Source organism: Laccaria bicolor, genomic scaffold (genome assembly GCF_000143565.1).
Source record: "Laccaria bicolor S238N-H82 LACBIscaffold_36 genomic scaffold, whole genome shotgun sequence".
Taxonomy (NCBI): domain Eukaryota; kingdom Fungi; phylum Basidiomycota; class Agaricomycetes; order Agaricales; family Hydnangiaceae; genus Laccaria; species Laccaria bicolor.
In genome coordinates, this window is record NW_001889907.1 from 2300 (window position 1) to 26969 (window position 24670).

General features: G+C 49.0%; 9 protein-coding genes across 9 annotated transcripts; 6 read left to right on the plus strand and 3 right to left on the minus strand.

Annotated features, from left to right (window-relative positions):
* Nucleotides 1-473: 473 nt before the first annotated feature.
* LACBIDRAFT_307553 (uncharacterized protein) lies at nt 474-1597 on the minus strand (the record flags this gene model as incomplete). The annotated part of the gene is made up of 4 exons (XM_001886204.1): nt 474-1124; nt 1175-1246; nt 1309-1380; nt 1441-1597. The coding sequence occupies 4 exons, from the start codon at nt 1595-1597 to the stop codon at nt 490-492; spliced, it is 936 nt and encodes a 311-aa protein (XP_001886239.1). The 3' UTR covers nt 474-489.
* A 2436-nt stretch (nt 1598-4033) lies between these two features.
* Nucleotides 4034-4733, plus strand: LACBIDRAFT_307554 (uncharacterized protein; the record flags this gene model as incomplete). The annotated part of the gene is made up of 4 exons (XM_001886129.1): nt 4034-4093; nt 4141-4419; nt 4477-4557; nt 4608-4733. 4 exons carry the CDS (start codon nt 4034-4036, stop codon nt 4731-4733), a joined length of 546 nt encoding a protein of 181 aa, XP_001886164.1.
* A 1936-nt stretch (nt 4734-6669) lies between these two features.
* LACBIDRAFT_307555 (uncharacterized protein) lies at nt 6670-9221 on the plus strand (the record flags this gene model as incomplete). The annotated part of the gene is made up of 8 exons (XM_001886130.1): nt 6670-6769; nt 6821-7517; nt 7568-7691; nt 7748-7964; nt 8013-8066; nt 8125-8205; nt 8261-8502; nt 8556-9221. 8 exons carry the CDS (start codon nt 6670-6672, stop codon nt 9219-9221), a joined length of 2181 nt encoding a protein of 726 aa, XP_001886165.1.
* Nucleotides 9222-9997: 776 nt separating this feature from the next.
* Nucleotides 9998-10272, minus strand: LACBIDRAFT_307556 (uncharacterized protein; the record flags this gene model as incomplete). Its single annotated transcript, XM_001886205.1, has 3 exons — nt 9998-10019; nt 10070-10140; nt 10198-10272. 3 exons carry the CDS (start codon nt 10270-10272, stop codon nt 9998-10000), a joined length of 168 nt encoding a protein of 55 aa, XP_001886240.1.
* Nucleotides 10273-10816: 544 nt separating this feature from the next.
* On the minus strand, nt 10817-11819 carry LACBIDRAFT_331744 (uncharacterized protein; the record flags this gene model as incomplete). The annotated part of the gene is made up of 2 exons (XM_001886206.1): nt 10817-11240; nt 11512-11819. The coding sequence occupies 2 exons, from the start codon at nt 11817-11819 to the stop codon at nt 10817-10819; spliced, it is 732 nt and encodes a 243-aa protein (XP_001886241.1).
* A 3493-nt stretch (nt 11820-15312) lies between these two features.
* On the plus strand, nt 15313-16772 carry LACBIDRAFT_295317 (uncharacterized protein; the record flags this gene model as incomplete). The annotated part of the gene is made up of 5 exons (XM_001886131.1): nt 15313-15456; nt 15516-15533; nt 15586-15860; nt 15951-16199; nt 16251-16772. The coding sequence occupies 5 exons, from the start codon at nt 15313-15315 to the stop codon at nt 16264-16266; spliced, it is 702 nt and encodes a 233-aa protein (XP_001886166.1). The 3' UTR covers nt 16267-16772.
* A 1787-nt stretch (nt 16773-18559) lies between these two features.
* Nucleotides 18560-19748, plus strand: LACBIDRAFT_393120 (terpene synthase metal binding domain protein; the record flags this gene model as incomplete). The annotated part of the gene is made up of 3 exons (XM_001886132.1): nt 18560-18939; nt 18998-19286; nt 19335-19748. 3 exons carry the CDS (start codon nt 18560-18562, stop codon nt 19668-19670), a joined length of 1005 nt encoding a protein of 334 aa, XP_001886167.1. The 3' UTR covers nt 19671-19748.
* Nucleotides 19749-21154: 1406 nt separating this feature from the next.
* LACBIDRAFT_307560 (uncharacterized protein) lies at nt 21155-21519 on the plus strand (the record flags this gene model as incomplete). The annotated part of the gene is made up of 3 exons (XM_001886133.1): nt 21155-21211; nt 21271-21331; nt 21386-21519. The coding sequence occupies 3 exons, from the start codon at nt 21155-21157 to the stop codon at nt 21517-21519; spliced, it is 252 nt and encodes an 83-aa protein (XP_001886168.1).
* Nucleotides 21520-23057: 1538 nt separating this feature from the next.
* LbAMT2.2 (ammonium transporter) lies at nt 23058-24670 on the plus strand (the record flags this gene model as incomplete). Its single annotated transcript, XM_001886134.1, has 8 exons — nt 23058-23085; nt 23145-23183; nt 23238-23615; nt 23673-23798; nt 23848-24135; nt 24185-24489; nt 24540-24569; nt 24626-24670. 8 exons carry the CDS (start codon nt 23058-23060, stop codon nt 24668-24670), a joined length of 1239 nt encoding a protein of 412 aa, XP_001886169.1.

Sequence of the window (24670 nt, forward strand, 5' to 3'; positions counted from 1 at the left end):
GAGTGCCAATTCGCCAGAACACCTGCTGGCGTAATTTGAAACTCGGACAAAAAGTGATAAAGGGAAGGCTAACCTTCTGAATTTGGCAGTAAGACCACCAGCACCAAACCAGCACCGAACTCGCATGAACGGATAGATTGATTGCCTTGCGGAGTGCCGTGACTGGACGATGTGACTTGTGGGAGTTCGAGTGTTGAAAAGCCGACGCCATGTAACAAGTCGTCCATGGCTTGAGTTGGTGGATTTGGAGTAAGAGGGAATACTCAAACTCACAGTACTCACCGTCAACTGAGGGCTTGGAATGGAAACGTTTATTTGGCAATCCTGGGTGAAACAAATATTTGCACGGCAGCAAATAAGATGAAACGACCAAAAGAAACGACCAAGAAATGACGGTGGGGGGTGCCATAGCGAAATGTGTGGTCCTGGTTCAAGATATTGAGTTTCTCGTCCATATGTTTGATTAACTTATGAGTAATAGGGAGTTTGCTAACTACGAAAAAATACTCTGTCATAAACTTTCTCAAAGACGCGGTATAGAAAAAACAAGAGCGTAGCGAACATGAACGAGCGTTTAAAATCTCGAAAAATCACGACAGAGGCCGCAGCAGAGCAATTTTCGGATATAGGCAATGGCTTGCTGCTCGGATGATTGTGTGGTTCTCTTTCTTTGGACGAATAAGCTCGTGCAGAGTAAAAAGGAACGCGGGGAGCATATTCAAAATGGCGGTTGGGAGGGATGACTGGTTCTCCGTCTTTGCGCCGAGACAAAGCTGCGTTCGCCAAATCCTGTGTCGAAAATATTTCCGCCCCAACGTCATTACGCAATAAGCCTTGGTTTGGAGAAGACGTGAGTGCACTATGACTATCCGCATAGGACCCCATCAGATGCGGAGAGATGTGACAGGGACATAGAGGGTGAACCAAAGCGAACGACGAGGAGCCTCCTGGCGTCTCCGGAGCGAAGGCACGGCCCTCCCTCGATGGCATTAGATCGCTTTGATTGAAAACGTATGTGTACCGGTTGCATGAACAATGCATCGTGGTATTTCCCGTGAGGTTCTGAGTGTTATCAACTTGGCCAATGGAGGTAATTGCACCAGAGTTACCATCCCAATTGTGACCTAAGAAGCCATTGAGGTATATCAGGATACATATCGTACTAGATGCTCACTGGCGTCGTTGAGAATATTGGCTTCTGCCCTGATTGTTGTCAATGTACCAGAATTAATTTCTGAAGCGTGTTCTTGACAAAGCAGAGACAGATAATGATTAGTAGCAACCCACGAAGTTAGATTGGAGGCATACGGGTAGCAATTTGAACATTCTCTGCGTAACCAACATCGTTCACCGTTGCTCGAGTTTCTATTTGGTTGACATCTAGAAGGTGTTCCTTTGAGTTCCGTGTGGCCAATATTCAAGAACGCAAATTTAACGTACGATCGCTGTGGTCGCTGATTGAATTGTTGTTATGGGAATTGACCGCACGAGTATCGGTCCGGTTGAAAGAGCTTTCGTTGTGTTGTTCTCTAAGCTGCCCCAATGGGCATTCAGACTCGACAACCGTACTTGTTGAGCATGAGACAGTGTAGGCCATATCGTGCAGAAGAGTGGACAGGTGTTGTTCAGGCGCTCGGAGACCACTGTGCCGCCCACCTTTTAAGAAATATTAGGTGGCGCCCGTTCGGCAGCAGCCAGTGATGTGCCGGTCATTGACCAGTCAATGCTAGTCATAGTCAAGTCAAATTGACCGTGACTTGGTCACCATCTACTAAACAAGGCAGGATATGTTAGATAAGCAATAAACTTACGTGCAGCGAGGTCACAGCGACGCGCAAAGACTGGAATTTGTATTTGAAATATTTATTCTACAAGGGAAGGAAGGTCCTCAAGATCAGAGTTGTCGCTATCCTCGGGGGATGTCTTCTTTTCCGAAATCCAACGGCTGGTTTCGCGTGATGACATCAGCGCACAGGAATGGTTCACATCAGCGCACAGGAATGGTTCACAGCACTACGTAACGCACAAATTGGAGAACGCGTCATCTATTCGTTGCGCACAAAGTGGCTTACACGCAACCTGCGCGTCAGAAAGCACGAGAAAAATTCGGAGTCATGCCAGTCTTGGTAACCCCGTTCTGACGACGCTCTACACGCAGCACTGCAATGAAGTATCGAATCCAGATGGGGCGGCGCGCAGCAAAGTATCCTCAATTATACACTTGAAGCGAACAGCACAAAAAGTTCTTACGGCAATTACTCATTTGTACAACCATGCAACCAAGAAATTGATAGGAGACGGGATGCGAGGTCCTGATCATCAGAGTAGGTGACCAGGAGAGGCTTCGCAAACGATTGGGTACCCACCTAGAGCGAGGGAGGTGAAGCCAAAGCAGTGCGTAGAACGTCGATGCTACCAACCCCGATACTGATTCGGAGTAACGACTATGTAGCAGAGGGACATAATCAGTCATTGACATGGGTGTGACGAGGTTGAGGCTCACCCGGAAACCATGATAATCCCTACGATGCTAACCGTGAACACCGTCATGCCCCAGGCATCCAACAGAGCGAGGAGACGAGGGCCATCTACGCATGGAGGAAATCCAGAGAACGAACCAAGACCTGAGGTTGCCAGCTCGGTTCTCGGAGACAAAAGATTCGAGCGCCAGCAACATGCGATCGACCCTCAGTCACCACGCATGATCCTGCGTATGTATTCGGGCTGTCTGGAGAGAGCTGCGCGCTGGAAACGATCAGCCTCTTCCGAAAGTCAAAGCGCTCGGATGACCTGTAAGTCGCGAATCAGCCACGATAGAATGGTTCTGAATCATGTGGGTAAGAGAACGCACTTTGCGAGTTACTCGCTCCACCTCTGGTCTTCAACCTTCCTAGCCCATGCTCGTGCGACCGATCCTTCCTAATTATCACCCCCGAATATGAGTAACCGCCCGCGTCCGCCAATGCCCACATCACCAAGTAGGTAGCAATGTCAGTCCAGTCCGAGTTCAGCGTAAGTAGAAGCGGTTGGTCTTCCTAGCCAAAAAGCAGGGATGACGGCGACAATGAGCCCCCTCGAAACAGGATTTGAGCACGCATGTTGGTTGACGAAGTTGAAAACGTCGGGACGAGCTCAGGAGCGGATGACGAAGAATGCGGAAACGAACACAAAATCCATCGTCGAAAAGGCTATGTGATCGACAACGAAGTGGGCGTGGCATCCCAGGGCGGGGATGGATGTGAAGCCCAACAAAGATTGTATGCGGGATTCAAGGGCTTGATGGGGTACAAAGGCAGGTACAAAGGCGAGTTAAACATCATGAGAGATCGAGAGGTGAGATTGGAGAAAGGCATGGTTGTCGGTAGTAGGAGGGCGATGTATCTATGTGGAGCAGTTAGATGTTGAAGCGCTAACGACAGCAGGTCCCGGTCAATGTCTGAAACTCACCAAGAATCATATCCATCGACATCGCCATGCCCCCTAAGTCCAAAAGAGAGAGGGTCCCTCGCTATGACCGTATCAACTACACTTGAAAACCAGGTCACGGTAACAGGACACTCGACGCCCTTACCGATCGCGAACATGCCATGAAAGCGACATCTACTGAGCAAACGAAAGAAGCAAATTTCAGCGGAGGAGTAGGTGCGCGTCACATGCTGCTCGACTTGGCGAAAGAGTTCGGCTGGACAAGACAGGTTTCTTGTCAGTGAGATGCACGGACAGGCAGGTGGCGCACGAACATGTTCTGAACTGGCTTCACGCAGCATTGGATTAGCAAGTTGGGATATGATCACAGGCTTGGGAAAACCGCAAAAAATGTCAGAATTGGAATGTTTGGCGGTGTATGTGGCGAAATGTTTGGCGGAATGTTTGGCACACCACCGGTTAGGAAGACAAGACATCCACCCACTACTTACCCTCGACGACCTCCCACAAGCACTCCGGCACACACGGACGACGACAGCAACAACCCGGGATTGACATGTCACAAAACTAGCGCGTGGCCGTGTGGGTAGTGAAGACGACGTGGCAGATGTGCCACGTCGTCCAGACAGTGACGACGCATGCCGTCTTCGCTGTCCAGGTCATTCAGGTAAGTGCCTACCAATGTTTCCCATGCCCCTCTCACTCCAGATGCAGAGGCCACGTCGCTGTCAGCAACCTGGCAACATACGAACGATGCGGCATGACGAAAACACGATGCCACAGCACGACGACAACACGGAACGAGCCCACGTGCCCACGAACAACACAAGCGACAGTGCCGCGCACGAACAGCAGCCCGCCCACCCACGAACGATGTCCACCGCCGGCGAACGAGCCCTACACCCTCAAACAAATGACGAGCGCCCAGGACACGACGACCCCCGCCCGCGAATGCAAACGACCGCCCACAAACGTGAGCGGACACGGGCCCAGGTGAGCTCCCCCTGGCATTTCTCTTTATTTTCTAATTACTAACTACTCCATCTCTAGCAACCTGTCGAAACGAGCACAAAGAGCAGGCGTGAAAGGGGCATGTTGGGGATAGCCACAATGAGAGGGCGGGTATGCAAGGTGCGTCCGCAAACTCTCCCCTTCTTTCCGCCGACCGACCATCACAACAGCACCACGACCCAAGAACCCACCATGTATCATTCCTCACAACGTCGACTTCCACCAACGGACCTCGCCTCGCAGACCAACCCTGCCTATGCTGTCAAAATCCTGGGGTGAAGTTACCATTCCCCTGATCTTCCGATCCTCGCAAGGACGCACGGCAGTGTCGATTGACATTTGCACTGCCCTTGCGAGGTTCATTGGTCATTTATGGAGGCGTACCCTCCCGCGGGTTGGGGTACCCCTGGGATTTTATAAACCTGCTACCCGTACCCGCAAAAACCCACACCTGTGGACGCGGGTACAAGTTCTGACAGGTATGGGTACAACCCTGGGAATACCCCGGGGTTAGCCATGACAATCCCTACAAAAATGTCATAAGAACGCTAAGGGAGATCTCTTGAAGCATCACATGACCTCTGAGCTGCTCAACTAGGTCAATAAGGAGCATGGTGAAGCGCGCAATGCGACGCGACACGACGCAGAACTAATATTTGAACATCACGTGTCGAATGTCACGTTTCCGGCCATACAGATCGCCACACATGATCGCCATACTTGACATGCCCTCGAAAACCGTGATATCGAACAAATTCAAGCTCCGACAGACCTTGACATGGACAGTTTGACACCCGGGCGCTAATTGTAAATTCGTCAGATCCAAGCTCACTCCGTTCTTTGGCTCTTCGGTCCGTGTCTAGGGCTCAGGAACTATGTCAATATTATAATCACTAGTACATAGTACATAGCCCTTGCATAGCCCCCCGTTTTCTTCTCGAAAGTAACGTAAGGTCTCGCAAAACATTTCCGTTTGGAGGCAATTTGGAAGCAATTTGTATTTTGAGAAATCATACGCTAAGTTAGCTACCCCTAAATCGCATGCTCAGCCCTGTACTAATAGTACCCTTACGAGGTCACTAGGCTTGAGGGTTTTCCTTGGAACAGAACGTGTTGAATCTGAGAGCAATTATAAATTAGGGCGATGCTTGAACCCAGCGTCCACAGGCGCCCTGACCAGTGTGTGCGATGCGCTGGCAACGCATTGGCGTCTGATCTACTAAAGACTCCAATCTTTGGTTCTGTGGGACGAGGAAAGTGCCAGTAATTAGTGATGTACGGGGCCCGGCTCAAAGCTGTAAGCCACCAGCCCAGGCCGTCCCGCCGTTGAGACTCAGGCTCATGATGCTTGAGGCCTTGAGCCGCGGGGATTTGCATGGGAACAGATCCACCTTGATGCTGATGATTACATTACACTGGTGGTCGAGGTAAAGTCCGATATATGAGATCATAATATTGATCGACCTTATTTGCCTCTACCAAACAGCAAAAACAAAGCAAAAATTGATCCGAATCTTCTGGAGATCGTCCTCGAGGAGCCTCGAGGTACAGATTCACATGAGGTGGTTAAGCTTTCTTTTCTATGTTCTTATCGTGTTGACGATGTTTCCCACTGCCATCGCCTCCAATTTACCTAGTTGAGACGTTTGCGCTGCCTTAAGTCTCAGTGGCAAGTGTCCACGTCTCAGGTTCACTAAACCTCGTTTGTCGAACCTGCACCTTCTTCCCACTAAGGCTGTCCTTCACCGAACAACAGCGCCTTGGCTTGGTAGTCATGAGGTTGACACATGAGCGTCACTCGGCGCCGATGATCCATCTCCCGTTCTAGCGTGAGCGATGTTCAAAAGTACGATTGTTTTATTCCTTCAATTATTTCCCCAAAGCAGTTAACGTTAGGTGTCGATTGATAATGAATTGGCCACGACTCGAGTCGTCCTGCGTGCGTGCCCTAAAATCAAACATTCCCACAGGCAGTGCAAATTGGAGCTGTTGTGCGACTTCAGAAAAGGACACACAGATGTCAATGTAAGTTGCGCGGGTACCTGGAAACAAGTATGTATTAGTTCCCTTCCCGTATTTCTGACATTGCTGGTTAGATCATGAGAACGCGACATTCAATCAGTACAACCGCGAATATGGCAACAACCCGCACAACATCCAATTGAGGAAAAAATCCGAAATATTCGCCTCTTTCATCTATATAAACTCAAAGTTCCTCTCATCCTCTCACCCATGAATTCCATCAGTCTACCTGATCCTTGTCTCACTGCTCAGACAATTCGTACTGGCCCCGTTGATCCCGACGTAGGAGGAATTGCAGTAGGAGTGTCCAGTATGTGCTATGTCTTCGAAAAATCGATCACTTCTCTGACGCACGTCGCAGATATCTCAATAAACATACTGCTTCGTACGTCACCCTCGCGGAACTTTTCAAATGTATGCTACACCTCGAGAATAGCGATCCTCCTACGCTGGTCAGGCCATGATTTGAAGACCTCGATCTTTATGCTATTATCTCAAGTCTATCCAATCCTCATTGCAACGGCGTCAAGCATTGGGAGCGAAGACCTTTCCTTGTTCGATGCTCATTACGCGGTCGCCGTTACTGCTTCTCCCATAACCGTCTACCTCGTCTATTCTTCATTTCGAGACCTTTTCCTCGGCCCGAATATTCTTTTTCAGAAACTTATGTCGTCTAAGGCCATTGTGCGGTACCTCGGCCTAATGCTGCCCTTTCTCTGGCTCTTTGTAAGTCTCATGACGTCTTTCTACACAAAGGCCTTCCGCAATAGTCCACTCTGCCGGGGAATGACCCTATCTCTGTGGACTGAGTTCCAACTCGCATCCAACTTTATCGGCGTCCTTGATGTGATGGGTAAGCGTGATCTGATAGACGACATCGTGCAAAGAGGAGGATTGGGAACGGTGTCGCTCTTAGGCCTCTGGATATACGGAATCTACCTAGTTCGCCACAGACGTGACATATTTCACAAATACCAAACCTGGCAAAATAAATCACAACATCTCCCAACGTGGAAGCGAATTTTTCTCACGGTCTGGTACATACCAATGGCGTGTTGGTGGGTCATTTGATTTTAACACGCCCGACGGGATAACATGAGATTGCCAGGTTCGTTGTTACGAAGTCTCACCCATGGATGATATTCCTCGTTGTTTTTTGTTTTCACTGGAGTTGGTGCCTTGGGATAGCCAGGGGGCTAACATTCGATGGTTATCAATTCAATTACGGCCAGGTAATATTGATTGGTCCGATGATAACTATTTGCATTTAACGATATTGCAATTCTAGGTGACTTCGGTCTTCTCTATAATACCGCCCTTCCTTGCTGTCGGCGAATTGCTCGTCCAGCGATCGAGCGACATATTCGATTACTTCAAGGGCATGCCCCGGTATTTCTGTACTGGTGTCAGGTTTTTACTGACTGGGCGACCGAATTCCCGGGAACAAGATCTTTTGGAAACACGGCGCGCTTCAAATTCTTGGTCACCCCTCCAATGGTTAGGTGGTAAGTCGAACAACAAACTGTGTGTGTCAAAGCTGAGACGTCAACTAGTCCTCGTTGTGTGGCTCTCCGTTTCGGGACTTCAAGCCGCCTGGATTTTGGGATGTGTGTATCTGTCTCGTCCGAACTACGAATGACAAACTCTGATGCTCCTCCCTTACAGACGTGGAAGGAGGGTCAAAACCCAACCTCCGTAACATAGTGACCGCCCACCACAAGTTGTGGAAACCGTTTTCAATATCTCGTACAGTGTTCATTGCGCTCATCGCTCTAATACCCGCCCTGACATTGTCAATCAGTGTATGTCAATGGATACATGGTGTGCGTCATCAACATCCTGGTGTGGACCAGTTACTTCGAGCACGTAAGATGGTGGAAGACCCGTGAAACGATGGCAGCGTCCCCAATTGACAAGTTATATAAAACATCTATCAAGTATATGAAGAGGACCTTGCATCTCATAATCGTCCTTCCAATTGCCTTCGCCATGTGCGCTGGCCCATTATTTGCCCCATTCGCTGGCTTGCCCCTCGCCCAGCAGGTAAGACGAAAAGCCTTTATTTGAATACCCCTGCTAACGATACACAATTACAGTACCAATGGACGCACGTTTGTGACTCCTTCGCCGGAGAAGCAATCATCCAATCACCCTCCCTCGGTTCTTCTCGAAAACCTCTCATGTCATTCTATTACCCCCAAACCCCAGACTCAACCGCCAAAATCCACTATTTTGACTACGTTATGGCAAATGACCCAAACGCAACGATCCAAACGCTCTCATTCGCCGGCGCAGTATCGCAAGGGGTCATTCCAGCCGACCTCTGGCCAGACATCCAATCCGTATCAATCGCCTCCCCCGGAAAAAGCAACTCCATCTCAGCGCAATGCGCAACGGCAGGCAACTCGTCCATGGTTCCCGTCCCATGCATGACGGGGACTTATCAAATATCGCCGTATCTTAATTTTTCACTCCAAGATTCTGGAAATACCACTTATCTTCGGGCGGTCGATGAAGAGTGGCAATTTGTTGATGACGCTCCAAGCTTTGTCCTTCGATACTCCTCGCCAGATCCACACCAGCCACTGGGAGGCATAGCCATCCAGACTGCTGTCACGGAGCGCAACCATTGCGAAGTTCTCAAAGTCTGCCTTGGCTCCAGGAAATTGGGTTTCGATATCCTGGCTCCCCTTGGGGTAGCGTTTATCTCTCAGAACAACTTCGCCGCCTTCTGCACGCAGCCTCGAATCTACAACCTTTGATTTTTTTTTTCGTTTTTTTCTAGATCTTTCGCGTTTTTTAACGGAATAAATTTGTATCAATAGTACCAAAAAGCAGATTGTAACATGCATATGTAGATTGAAAACAGCCCAAACGCTTCAATTGATTCAATGAACAGTAATCATTCTAGAACAAATCTCCTTTCTAAGAGCAGGTTGAAGGCGGGTAGACAGCGGAGAGCGCGGCAGCTATGGAGCGAAACGACAAGTTCAGGGCGGATTAAGGCAACTGAGAATCGAATTTCAATACCTACAAAAAGGGTCTGAAGCTGCGTAAAAAAAATACACGCTACAAGGTTGAAAGAGGCGAAGGTGCAGCTGCAACGAAAATACAAGTGATTCTCCGAAACAACTCGAGACGAAAATGCTTCGCCCAGATCGCGTCGTCTTCTTCATGAGTCCCACCTTCATCACCGACCAATCCCAAATTTCTTCACGAATGAATGAGATTCAGGGATACAAAATAAACGAGCGCCAATCTCCAAGGAAAGTGCGAAGGGGAATTTTTGAATTTGCGTCTACCTTGACGCTATGGGTGATGGGTGAGTTAACCCCAACGCCGCCCATCTCCCGCCTCCTTCATCAAGGCCGCCATTGACTGCGGACCAGCATGCTTAACAGTGTTTTTGCCAATTGTGCGGCTGTTGATAAAGTCTGTTGGATGTAGAAGCGCGGACGCGGAGCTTAGATAGCGAACGTGATAACGGACGATTTAGTGGATGCATGGGACATCATGTTGATTGGGATATTCCAAGTCTCTAAAATATAGCCGACGATACACTATGCGTAAGTTTCAGAATTGCGTAAAGAAAGCCAACGAGAAAACTCACAATCTTCCCATAGCGACGAGACTTGATATGAGGATGGAGTTCCCTAACCCGTCAAAGTCACGATCCGAGGACTAGCGATGATGATCAGCACGGGTAACATTACAAGTAAGAGAGGCTTAGGAACACACGATTTCCTTGCAGCGGACGCAAAAGATAGAATCGTCGATCTCGGTGGTTGGTGGTGTGTTCGGGGCTTCGGCCATCGTAACATGACGTATGGAAAAAAAGGAGGAAGGGTGCTTGGTTCAAGAAGACGCCATGATATAGCTGGGAGAGGTGCCAGTACCGCTTGGATGGAATATAGGTAAAATCCCGGTCAGGTGCTGAATGATAGATCGTTTATGTGGTACGGGTAGTATCTCGGATAGCAAGGAGCATATGATGATGAGCGAGAATAGCACGACGACGAGGGAGAGAAGAAAGAGAAAAACACGCAATCGAACTCGATATCAAGCCCATCCTCCTCCACCTCAATCCTGTGTGGGTGAATCGCCGCACCCACCAGGGATTTTTTTGTTTGCCGGCGTCGTCCTCCTCGCTCCTGACGGAGTGTTTCTCCCAGCTGACATGCTTCTCCCTCCTACGACAATGTTGCTTCTCCATCTACCACTCGCGAGCGTGCTACCCACAAGCATGCTCCAATTACGCCGCTATTCTTCACACCCGCCCGACTCTTGCTCCCCTCCCTCCCCTCCTAACATTGGAGAGCGGCGACTGCTCCGAATCGCCATCCTCCCCATCATGCTCCTATTTACGCTCATGTTCAATAGCCTTGTCCTCCCATTCGTCTTCCTCCAACACAGCTATAGAAGGCGGAGGGTTACGGTTCGGACTAGCACCACCTTGTGTGTGGGATTTTACAAACCTGACGTGTAGGATGGATGCGTGTGTGAGTGCGGCGGATGAGGTGGACCCTGCGTGTGCGCCTGCGATTGGGGTTGCGACTGCTCCCTCCTTAAAATCTGCACTTGCGTGGCTGCGAGGAACTCCCCCTCCGCCATGATGTGTAAGAGCTGTATCCGTCCTATGGATCGATGTATCCGACCCTGGAGAAAGCGGGAGCTGCGACCTTCCCGCTCGTGAAGGCTGTTGTTGCTGACGCTGGTGCATGACCGTCATTTGCTGTTGCGTTTCAAAAGTTCCTTGCTTCTCGACGCGTTTCATTCGATTCCTAAATGTGGGGTTTCGTTAGCTCAAGCAGGAGAATGGGAAGAACCTAACACAGAAAGAAAGAAAAGGGAGACCCACTGATCGCAAACAGTCCCAGGACCCCTCGACAAGAACTTGATCAGGAGGAACGGGAGCAGAAAAGGGAGAAGAGTGGAGGACAGTCGAAAAAAGGAAGAGGTTCGTTCTAAAGGTCAGAAAGAAAACGCGAAACGAGACCCCGGCGAGAAACGTCTGAGGATCGGACACTTGAAAATGGCAGAAAACGGACTCACCTAGGCAAAGCACGCACTCCCCCCTCCTCCAATACTACCTCCACTACCCGGATATTATGGGCTTCTTCACCGGTGCGCCCGTAACAATCGGCGCACAGATATGCGTCTGATAACGCTGAACCTGGCACTGCTGAGCCAGTGAACTCGGTTGTTATCCTCCCCCCGGCTGTTGCTGCAATCGACGACATCTCCTTCAGATACGCATACTCCTTGTTCTTGTTGAACTCGATAGACGTACACGCGCCTACAACCACTAGTACCGTCCTCGCCGTGTGTTCGTGAGTGGTGGCGTAGATGCGGGGAGCCATCATGCATCATGACTTGTCTCGTCGTTGTTGGTGAAGGAAGACTGGACATAGGTGTGGTTAAATTATAGCGACGCGAAGGAGCATCTCATGCAACATTCAACGAAGCGCTGCTAGACCGACTTTGAGGACTTCGGATACAATCTACGCGAATGTACATGATGCGGGTGGTGCTGATGGGAGTGTAATTGTGTATGGATGTGGGTGCGGTTTATGGTCAGAGACTAAGCTCAGAGTGCATAGAGGTGATAGGCACTGGATGCAATTTGATCGATGCATCATTGAAGAACGTAGAGAGGTCGGGGAGGGAAAGGGAAGTTTCTGAGATGCGTGACTTGAACAAGACACGTGACAATTTAAATCACATCACGCCACTTGGCGTAAATCGCGGTCACAGCTTCTGCTTGTCCTTCTCAGTTTTACACAAGTTTTACATCTCGCGAACGGTAACCTGTGAGTATAATTTGCTCGAACTTTTTCTACGGACCCTCTTGACTTGCTCGCTCCATCGTCCTAAGTAAGTGCCGATTTCTTGCCAAAACAACACCAACCCCCGGATGTAAACGAGCAATCTATATCTCTATGTTACAACTCCAGTCCTCCCCTACATTCACGGTCCGCCCCACGCTCGTCGTTCCGCCTTTCTGGAAGTGTCTTGCTGTATTCGTGGACAACACCAACAACCATCGCAGATTGACGCGCTCAGCTCTCTCCACTTGCGACTTCGGCAGGCAAGGCATCAACGATCTGTCAGGATGTTGCAGAGGAACTGCGTGTAGGCGATTTATCACCCCTTGTTCACCAGCGCTGCGAGGTGTTGATGTTTGACGCTATGCACGATCTAACCCTCCCTCCAGTATCCATCAATTTCATATGGTCTTGTCCGCTTTTAACGGAGCTATCTACCTGTATCTCCCTTCCCCACCTTGACTGCCTCACTTTGACGCGCCCAGCGTTGGCCTACGTGTATGAAACTCCAAGTTGGCCGTGGAGACAGACAAACAAAACCTGGGATTGTTTCGCCTTTCCTGACCTCAGCCTTTCGACATTCTCTCCGTTCTGAAAACTTCGACAGCCTCCGCAATTGAGGCTCACAGGAAAGAAATCTCCCAAGGATTTGGCAAGCTCTAGGTCTCACTTCGAGTTTCGGACGAACCCAAACCGTGCGTGCATACGACCAGGATACGACGCTACCCATTCATACTTTCCCGATCCACTATACCCCAACCACTGGGTCATAATCATATCCTGCCGAGGGCTAAACGACTCTTCGACGGCCCTAGCTTTTCCATCCGGTACTTACTTGTTGGACGGTCGTACTGTTGCGGGTGAAGCGCGCGGATACGGAACGGATGAATATCCCAACTATGACAGCTCTCATGGAATCACACCTTTCTCGTCAACGTCCCTCCATATCACGGAAGATTGCTGGAGCTCGAAAATTCCAAAGCCTGTACCGCTACGTAGGCGCAGCCAGAGGGCGACGTTCGTCGAAAGCAAGAAAACACAGGGATTCGTTGTTCGTTCTCGACGCTATTTATCAACACCGCAGATACATGGCCACTGAGCTCGTCATGTCAGCGTCTCGACAATCACGTACCTGCCCTTCCTTTTCGACTCAAAGGAATGCAACTGCACAGACATGAGATTGAGTTGAGGAGGGAAGAGTCATGCGAGCCTTCACCGATCGTGCACCGTGTAATTGGAAAGTTCTGGTCGTCGGCCCCTGGTGTGGGCGTCCTCAGCATGAGGCATGATGCCTGAAAGCATGTGATGCGAAAAGGTCCCCATAGGAGACAAAGGTAAAACTCACGGCAACGGTTGTAGTGAGCATAAAGGCGCTTGTCAGAGCGAAGGTGAAGAAAAATTCAAGCACAAAGAAGAAAAAAGGAAGGGTGATGATGCGATCGCAATCGAGATCCGTGGAACCGAAGGAGAGGGAGCCACGAGCTCGAGGTTCTTTGTGAATTGAAGGCTAATCCAGGCTGATCCCAAGCTCGTTCAACAAGGACCTTGAACTCCAATGGTAGCTCGGCCTAGGCAGGTAATTATAAAGCCATATTTTATATCTATGTATCGTATCAAATATTTGGAGGGATAGCTCATTCCTTGAGAGGCAAAACCAAATCACACTGTGCCTCCGACCTCAAGGCAAAAATGACTGTGTGGGTGTTAGATGATTTTGAAAAAGAATGAGAAGTAAATAAAAAAAAAGGACAAAGGCCAAGGCACACTTTCTCCGGATAGAGCGCAGTGTGGGTCCACCTTTCTTTCCTTCATTTGTCATTTGCTACACGAGGAGGTTCGCGCCAAATATCCTCATCTGAGTCGGTAAACACCCCAAATGTTGACGAGTCCTACAAAACCCAGAATCAACATACAGATGAAATGCGCAACAAAGGACGTATGCAAGTTGAGATAAGGATCGGGACCGGCCTTTTAATTGAATACTGATGCATCGTGGCCTGCAGCCCTGATTTAACTTGTAACTCATGCGTACAGGGTCTATTTTCTCTTTCACTTCGAAAGCAAGTCGAGAGTTGAGTGAGGCTTTGATAGAGGTAGCAGGAAGCTGTGGACCACGAAAGGGAGCAGGTGAAAATTTGATTATGAAATAGTTCGCGGGTGACGCGGTGACGCATCAATGCATCAGGGACGACGGAATAAACGAAAGACGGATCGCGGGTTTTCTCCAGGCACCATTCCTAAAACTTTGAAGTTGTAAGTTACGAAGCTTCAAGATGGTGTTGCAAACTAACGAAGATATCAAGACGCAAAACGAAGCTGGCGGGTTTTCTGATGTACGCTCGAAATTGCAGTCGAGAACGGGGAGAGAAGCCCAAAAATCCAAAGCACCTTTGACTCCCTAAATTTAGCAGCCATGATCCTCCATTGGAATCTGCTATACAAACCGTTGAATTCATTCTTTTGTTAACATTTTCTCCCATATAACAATAACAGGTATCTTCGGTTTCGGGACGCATGACATCTTCGCATCTTAATTGTCTTGCTTGAACAATGATCCCAAAAAGGCAGTCCGACCCTGCATCCCCTTTCAAGTTCCCGCCCTTTTGTTCTTTTCTTTTGTCTCCCGTGTCAAAAAAATAAGCGCAGCTTCGGTGCGTCATACCCTCACCGTATTATTGTCTTGGAGCAGCGTTGTGTGCCTTGTTGTGCGTCCGGTTGTGTCCGGACCTGTGCGGACACACAACAAGAACGATGGCAACAACAAAGAACGCCTCCACCCTTTGTCCCACCAAAACAAAAGAACTTGGTCGCCAGCGCTAGACTTTTGTTCCTTCAACAACTCTTTTCACGAAACCCGGCGATTCCGATCGATGCGATCTTGCAGATCGCGATCGATTTATCTCTACAGTTATACGATTGTCATGGCTATATAACAACGAAGAACAATGGAGGTCGGTTATTGACTCAGTATCGTTCCAGATATTGACTCGGCTCTCCATTGTCCCTACAAACGACCTAGATGCAGACAATGGCTACATACACTCAGCCTGCCGCCGCGAACTACCACACTCCCCCTGTTCATGCACAGCAACGACAGCGCGGCTACCGTATCTGCGACCAATGCCACACCCCCGAAACGCCGTCTCTCAAGTTCCGTTTGTGCGGTGGATGCGTACGTCCCTCTCACATCCTTCCCTCACAACTCCTAATATGAACGTGATTTCCTCCCAGATGACGACCCAATATTGCGTGAGTATCGACAACACTATGGAAACCACCGCCTCTGATTTCGTCCCTCTAGTCACAAGACTGCCAACGTGAACACTGGCCCGGCCACAAAGCCATTTGCCAGCACACGGCGTCACAGGTTTCCAAGGTGGCCCTCACCGCCGGATCCTCCCCAGCCGCAGACGAACACCTCGCGAAGAACCTCCGCAAGTTCACCTCTGCGCATACGTCTTTGTTGGGCTGGGCTGGCTTCCAGGCTCTGCAACTTAAACGCATTCCGGCCAATGTTAGGCAGAACGCGTTGCTCATCGACTTGAATTACCATAATCACGTCGAGTCCCATCGTCGGTACGTTTTCCGTCTTTTGATTTCACTTTCTTATCATGCTAACGCGGAGTCGATTAGCTTTTCAATAGCCTCGACTCACATCGTACCGAGGACGTACATCCGTGACCCACTCGTCATTGCCGACATTCAGCGACGCGAGGAGCGATGCAGACATAGCGGGGGCATCGGTACTCTCGTCGTCATCATCCAATGCGGCGGTGTCTCCCAGGTCATGCCCATCGAGGTTGACCCGCCTGCGAAGATCACTTGGGATACAAGAGAGGATTGGGCCAGTGTCCTCGCGCACTTCGTCGAGAGTGGGAGGATGGACTTTAAGCCAATTTCGACGACATCCAGGGGGTGAGTTCTTTGTTTTATTTCTCGGGGAATAATACTCATGACCAAATGTAGGGTGTATTATGGATGAGCCATCAGGCTGCTTACATCGTTACGACACCATCCGCACACATGCACCGCGGAGAACCACGCACCATTCATGAACCGACCCTTTTCACGTATCACCAGCCATCTGGTTTCACTAATTCACGCTCATGCACCAACACTCACGTTCAATCACCACCCATTACCACTCATGTTCACGCACCACCACCCACGTTTGCATCTCCACGCCCACACAACCATACCCGCGCCGTCAATCAGTGCACCCCAGCATATATATCCACGCATCTAATCAGCATCTATCACATCATTATCATCGACATCATCAGTAACATCATCACACCCTCACAATTATCATACATAGCACGATTAAGCTTGTCGCGAGTACGACCCTCCAGGCCCCAGTCGGCCAGCCATACCACTTGCTTTCCCATTATCACATTTATCGGCCTTGTCGAGTACAAGTCGGTTTACTTTGTTCCGCTTTCGTTCCTTCGTTGATCGTAATGCTTTTCGAGTCCACTATCATTATCTACTTACTCGTGTTTGTTTCTGAGTTATAACCTCGAGTATATCTGAGTATGTATATAGTACAATTAATAGCGCTATTCGACGACATTTCTTATCATGGATGATCTCTTCAAAAGCGGGAGAGAGTTCCTAAAGAGGACGCAATCGAGATCACCGCGAGTAATCGTACTGCCAAAGATGGAGATCTGAATCCACTCCATTCCACTCCACTCCAGCGGCCCATTCCATTTCAATGATCGTTGACCCGATATGTGAGGGTCACCAGGTGCAGGTGCAGGTGCGCACTGCCGCACACTTGAAGTGCTGGATCCAAGTACGCCGTGAGCGCAAGAGTCAATGTGTCACAGTAGGGCGCCCCGAGACGGAGGAAAAGTTGTTAAGGCGCTTCGTGTTGGCTTCGTGCGGGAGAAGAAGAAGCCAACAAACAAGCCAAACAGTATCAGGTGATATATCGTGGGTATTACTCGATTTTCAAATTCTTCCACTGTTCAACGTTCAACAACTAACAAGGATACTGGGCAAAGAATGTTGGATATTAACCATGAAGAGGGGCGAAGAAGAAGAAGCGTGGCTTGGGGCGAGGAGGGGGGTGGCAGCGAGGATTGTGGAAAGAATATCCGACTTTATTGTGCGTGGCCAGCTATCTATTTTGCGCAGCGCTGTAGTTATCATAAACCCGAGAGTAGTCGCGGGTAGACTCGCGACCAGTTAGTTCCTTACGCGGCCCCTTCCCCCTTCAAACCACGCAGGAAGCGCAGCGGAGAGTGAAATAGCTGGTCACGAGCCTAAGAGTCGACGTCGGAGGATCTACAGTTCACGGCTCATTCCATTTGCCATCTACCGGGGAAAAGGTTCCATCAACGTCCTGGACGGCTCAAGTGATTGGAGAGTGTTGATAGAAAGAGGGTAAAGAACGCGCATGTTCCCAGTTCGTCTTCCCGCTTTCCCATTTTTGTGATTTAACTCCGTAAACAATGTTTGTTTCTAGTGACCCAGAATCCAGATAAATGTGCCCTTTCATTGGGTTGCGATCAGCATGACTTTCCATCATCGATCAGCAAGCACTTTGCCCGTCCTACGGCCTGTGCACATATGGATGATCCCCACTCATGCAAGCGAATTCCCAGAACTGTGCCCGAGTCGCACAACGGCGAATATCGTGTGCGTATTTATCTTATTAAACATCTCGATCTATTAAAAATTCTTGTGTTGGCATTTTTTACATCTTAACTTGAGGTTTCTTAACCTAAACATCGTTGGACGACCACGTACAAGCGCCAAACTGGGTCAGGCTTATTGGTATAATCTCGCCTATTTCTAAATACAAAGGTCCAGGTCATGAGGCACGTACGTACGTACTTAATTGTTATAACTGTGAACGGGAGATAACGCGAGAGAGTCTCAGTACTAGGAGATCGCATTCATCGGATGGCAATGTGCATGTTAACAAATCGGAACTTGGGCCTGCTTCAACCCAGAATCGATGTCATACGATGTACCGCCCATACGAAGATTGCTAAAATCGAATGACGGAAGGCTTTTGTGAATTTATTTGAAAGCGTTAATAAAGGGTTTTTATGATCGCCGGCAACCGCTTGCGCGCTTCCCCGGAACGGCTTCGTGATTGAGGAATCGCACTCGGAATCATGTAACTCGAAAGAGCCTGGAGCGCGGCATCCTTTGAGTGTGGATCAGTATCGTCGGACTCTACAAATCACCGACGTTGCAAAGTTAACAAAACTGCGCTATGGTATATAACCGGCCTCATACAGTACACAACCCAATCCGCTATGGGACCCGCAGCGCAACAATTTTACGTCCCCGATCTGCTATCTATCCTCAACCTTCAGAGCAACACCAACCCACACGAGGATGTTGTACGCGCAGAAACAGAAAAATGGGTATACCTCTACGGGATCTTCACCGACGTTGCATGGGACAAATTTCTTGAATCAGACGTTCCACGTTTCGCTTCGCGAACATTTTTCTACGCCGATCGCCAGAAGTTGAGGGATTGTTCCGACTTCTGTCTTTTGATGTTCGCACTGGACGATATAACGGATGACGAAGACAAGAAGAAAGGGACGCTTACAAGCCAGGCATCGATTCACGCTATGCAGAGTAATGGCCCGGCGCTCTCCTCTTCGCCTGCCGAAAGGATGATCAAAGAGTATGTTGTGTCGTTAATCGTTTTCCAAAAATTTAATCAAACATTCCGGCAACTCCAGCTATCGAGCTCGGTTCTTCAAAGCGACCGGACCAATCCTTCAGAGGAGGCTTTTGAAGGGCTGGGAGGCGACTTTCAAAGCCTTCCCTAAGGAGTTAGAAGTTCGTGAATCAAAAGAAGTATTGTCGATCGAAGAGTATACCTTGATTCGTCGGGACAGCTGTGCTCTGCGCATGGCATTCACCCACATCGAGTACGCACTCGGGATCGAGCTTCCCGACGGGGTATACGAAAATCCAGTTTTTAACGAGTTGTACTTGGCAGCGTTAGACATGGCTTGGTTGTTGAACGTAAGTACTCTGCTTTTTCTTCCTGAATAACATAATGTCTTTTTTAAGGACGTGTACTCCTACGGCAAGGAACATGCTAAAGGACAGGCGACATGGAATTATCTTACCGTCGTTATGCACGAGAAGTCCGGCAATCTTCAAACTGCAGCAGATTACAGCGGCGTCAAATTCCGCGAACTTTACGATCGCTTCATAGACGCAAAGTCACGTTTGCCATCATGGGGGAAGCCACTGGATTCCGATGTTGCGGCATTTTTAGAGGGAGTTGGTATTTGGCTGGCCGGAACTTTACGATGGTGCTTTGAGATGCCAAGATATTTTGGCCCTCATTATGAGGACATTAGCTTTACATACCTTGTTGACCTTGGGGTTTTTGACGCATGACGGCGCCGTTAATGTCATTATGAGACGAACGCATTCCTCACAGCGTATGAGTTGTCTATAAACGTATGTATCTGGGTTTACGTAGGCTTTTAGGTCCCAGCCAATTGTGATCTGTATATATTCTGTCGTTAGCACTGGGAGTAATTCAATTTACTACGCAACCTGTACGCACACTAAACTTGCGCCTCTCTTGTACCCTGACTGAGACGTTGGAGTCGTTCGCTAAATTTCCCTGTCTCTTGTTTTACAAGAATGTTTTTGACTTCGAAGTCAGTCAGGTCGAGTTCACCTACGCCAAGTACATTGATCCTGGAAGCCTCGTACCTAGCAAGATCGAATCCCGCGATAAAGGATCTACCAGGGTCTTCGCCCTGTACTTGGTGAAGAAAATCGAAGGAAGCACCGCATGTGCTTCTCTGACCGCTAAAGCTTGGCATTGCCATGGCGTTTTCTGGATCCATTTATTTCTTCAAGAGGACGTCACATTGTCGGATGGCGGTTTGAATGTCGAATTTATCTGGAGATAAGATAACGGGTGGCTATCGGTGATTTTCGTCGGAGTTGGAAATGCTGACGAGATCACTTAATTCCCTCAAAAACGTCAAAGCTCAACAAAAGCTCTACCCGGCAATCCAAGGCGAAAAGTTCAAGGGTTCAAAGATTTTAAACCTCTACTTGATGAAAACGTAAGTACCTCGTGCTCCCTGGACCAAAGCCATCACCACAAACTCATCGCACCTGTCACTGACTTCTCAGGTCCTCCGTATATGCACTCGTGACTTCCGCATCTCTGCTATCACCAAAATTCACTGTAACAAGTCGCCCTTCCGCGCAGTGTGACACCTTTTCCTTTGGACAGCATTCGGCGAGGGTTGCGACTGTAGCTTGACAGTTCTTTTGTGGAGTAGGAACACCTCGGAGTGAAGACGCAAAGGTGCGTAGACTTGGGTTGTCGGTTTTTGAATATGTTTGGTATTGACCTACATCTCGTGCCACAGAGTGGTCGTGGCAAGAGCCGCAATACTGCCCTCAAACATCGTGTGCACATCATCCTAATCCCTTAACACACCCTTACACTACTATGACAGGATTACCCCTGCACCTTAACTCGCCGCTTGTCGATCGCACATCATGACAAGAGTTTTTCGAGCTTTTGCTATGGAAGCTAGTGAGTCGCTTTGGGGGTTTCACTGATGTGGCAGTCCTAGATCGTATAGTTCCCTTGGCAAAAACTAGCAATATGCCTGGCCATCCGATGACAGTCAGCGTGATCAGGGCGCTTGCTAGAAAAATGTCGATGGTGATAAAAACGTCAGTTGGAGAGGAGGCCTATACGGGGTATGTCCACTCGCTTTTCCTAGACCCCCCCCCCCCTTCTGGTTCGGTTTGTCCTTCCATTGATTTCTTCCTTCTCGCCCTTTCTTCTTGTCTCTTTTCCTAGTTGACCGAACAACGACTAATGAGACACCCGCAGTGGGATCGGGATGGCATCTCGAGGCACCGCAACGACGCTCTGTTCTTTCCCTCATCCTAAGCTCCAGGTATGTGTTTTGCTCCTTCTTCCTCGTTCTCCCAACACACTGCTTACCCATCGCATCAGCCGGGATCATCGATTTTTAATTTTCGACGCAAGAATTCATCCGTTCTCATAAGAGTCAGAGGTGCACGTCCGCTTGTTCATTACTAGTCACTGGTTAGTCACTAACATTGTGTAGGCTTTAGAAGTGCATTTCTGAATACACGCGTAGTCGTCTTTGTCCCCGATGTGGTGAGGAACGAATCACAGTCCATGTCTTTGGATACTTCATCGTTGACGCTTGGCCTCCAGTTTCCGGCATCACATGCATGATGATCAATGTCAGGGCAGGCCTCGGATGGGCACAGGAAGCTACAGGTCTCCCTAACGAGACCAACAAATTATGAGGGACCGACAATCAGTTCTCGTTTGGCCAGACGAGTGGTGCCGGAAGTGGGAACACGCTGTACGTTATGCAGGCTATGGGGACTACAACTACCGCATCGAAGGAAACCAAAGACGCGCAAGCGATAAGTATCAATATGCAGCGTGCTGTCGATGACAAGGCGTAGGATACGCTCTGTAATCTTTAATCTTTATTTTTGTGGTGTAAGTCCGTCATGTGTACCCTATGTTATTATTCATACCCAACTGCGATTATATACTGTAAAGCTTCAAGTCTTTCCAGCAGAACCTGAGCCAACCTTGCAATGAAAATACAACTGTAACTTTTAGTGGATAGTTTCCGCCAAGTATCCACTTTTTCCGATTTTTCTCATCCTAAAAAATGCTGTCTCACATCCACTTTGCGTTATTGCAATCCTAGGCGACGAATGTTACTACTCGGCGTATTTATGACGTTTCCTACCTGATCCCGCGTTCTTGAGCGAAAAAAAAAATCAACAATAATCTCCCCAGACCCTCCCTCGATTATGGCCACGGTTCAGGAGAACTCGTTTATGTAAATCAGCTGGAACTCGTTATCCCCCCATTTTGACTCGGTGCGTTTGGTTCCGGTGACGACGGAACTTTGGGGTGCCGTGTCAACCCTTCTGCGCTATCCTTACATTGACTATTCCTCATGATAACGATGTCCCATTTCAGCGAACCACTTCTAGGTTACGCAACGAGATAAGAATTTTTACCGAGAAATCGCCTATTCTTCGGAATGTCTTTCAATGGCGATTTCGCGACTTTGAAAAAAAAAACAGAGAGAAAGAGAACGACAGTATTGAAGGGGGGTTATTGTAGTTTCTCTTGACGATAATAACGCGTACTGGGCGATCTAACCATTGTACGGTATGGGAATATGATGCCACGCCCGCATTTCCTCCTAAGTTTGATTTAATTCGTATGTCTAATGCGACCAATGCGAATTGATTGGCTGGAGAAGGCCGAGAAGAAACTGTAGAAATGAGAGCTTCCATTTCAACGATTTAAGTATGACGCCAAAACTACACATAACGAGGTACTAAACTGGCAGATCATGCGGGGGTTCCAACGTCCCGGCAGAAATCCTTATCGTCCCCCGCTCCCGCACTTAAATTTTCTTATCTCACCATCAATCTTTTTTCTACCACCATTCTAATGATCAGGTTCTTCTCGAAGGAGTCCCGCATTCCAAGATAAATACACCATCTCTGGTGCTTCTCCCTCCTCCCGTCCCTCGCTTGACACCTTAGCGTTTTCGTGGCGCCTGTGCCTAATCTGTTCTATTCAATTCATCTTGTGCCTTTATATGAATTCTAGCAGCGGGGTGGCGACCAGCGCGTACGAGCCCATGTTTTTCCTTGCGTGCCACATCTCAGCCTTACTGGTACATTCACAGATATGACCATGGGGATCTCTCATTCGTCATAGTTTCCGGAGCGATGGTCTACCTTATGGTCCCGGGACTAGGTGCGTATTCGTACATCTTCAGCGAACCACAGTGCACCAATTTAGGTATCAAATTACAGCCTTCCTTTATTCCGGCTTGTCTCGACGAAAAAGCGCACGTATGTAATCATTACCTCTGTAAACCGTAGCATCTTCTGAAGTTTCGGAGTCAGTTTCGCTCATTTGGGTCGTCTCAGCGAGCAACGTCGTCGTCATCTTCCAGTGGTTCCTCTGCGGTTATTCTCTGGGCTTCTCACCCACGGCCACCAACGGGATTATCGGGAACCTCAGAAATATTGGCCTGATGAATGTCCTGGGAGAGCCTTCCCCAGGGACCCCCCTCCTCCCCGACATCCTCTACAGCTTCTTTCAAATGGAGTTTGCCTGTGTCACGGCTGGTATCCTAGTGGGGGGTATTGCTGAGCGTGGAAGAGTGATGCCTGCAATGATTTTTATTTTTATATGGATGACGCTCGTCTACTGCCCTCTTGTTTGCTGGATCTGGAATGCTAACGGATGGGCAGCCAAGTTGGGTGTTCTCGATTTCGCCGGTGAGTGGGATCAACACCTAAAATTCAACAATCGCATTGGTTCTAATTCGAGGTTAGGTGGAGGCCCTGTTGAGATTGCGAGTGGTATGGGTGGCCTTGCGTACGCGTGGGTCCTTGGCCAAAGGAAAAAGCAAGAGTTGCTCAATTTCAGACCTCATAATGTTTCCCTAGTCGCACTCGGAAGTGAGTCTTCTGAGCTAGTTGTTTGCGACATTTACCTCATTGCGGACAGCTTCCTTGTTATGGTTTGGGTGGATCGGCTTTAACGGAGGGAGTGCCTTCGGCGCCAACCTACGTGCAATTTTTGCAGTTTGGAATTCAATGATAGCGGCCGCATTCGGTGGGATCGTCTGGTGTTTGTTGGATTATCGTGTCGATCGACGTTGGAGTATGGTGGGTCTTTGCTCAGGAACCATTGCTGGTCTGGTGGCAGCGACTCCATCCTCGGGATACATCCAACCCTGGGCATCCGTCTTTGTCGGGATCATATCTGGAACCTTGTGCAATTTTGCAACGAAGTGTAGGTGTTTGGTAATTATGCATTCAACGGAAATCCTGACCCGTTTCAGTGAAATTCATGCTCCGGGTGGATGATGCGTTGGATCTCTTCGCTGAGCATGCAATTGGTGGAATTATTGGACTCCTACTCACCTCGTTCTTTGCCTCTTCGACGGTCATGGCCATGGATGGTGTTACCACCGCCACCCCAAACAGATGGCTGGAGCAACTGGCCAAGCAGTTTGCTTACGTCTGTGCAACATCCATCTACACCTTCGTCCTCACCGCGTTAATAGCCAAAACCGTCAACTCCATCCCTGGTTTGAGCTTACGGTGTGCGCCTGAAGCAGAGGTTCTCGGTGTGGACGAAGTCGAGGTACGCCGGGTTAAAACCATATCCAAACATCTTGATTAATAGCGACGCAGATTGGAGAGTTCGCCACAGATTACATTGAAGTCCGGCGGGACGTCGAAACGAAATCAACTTTGGTGAAAGCTGAGGTGATCGAGAGACCCAAGTCCTTTTTTATTACGGCCAAAATCCATTCCGAGCCTAA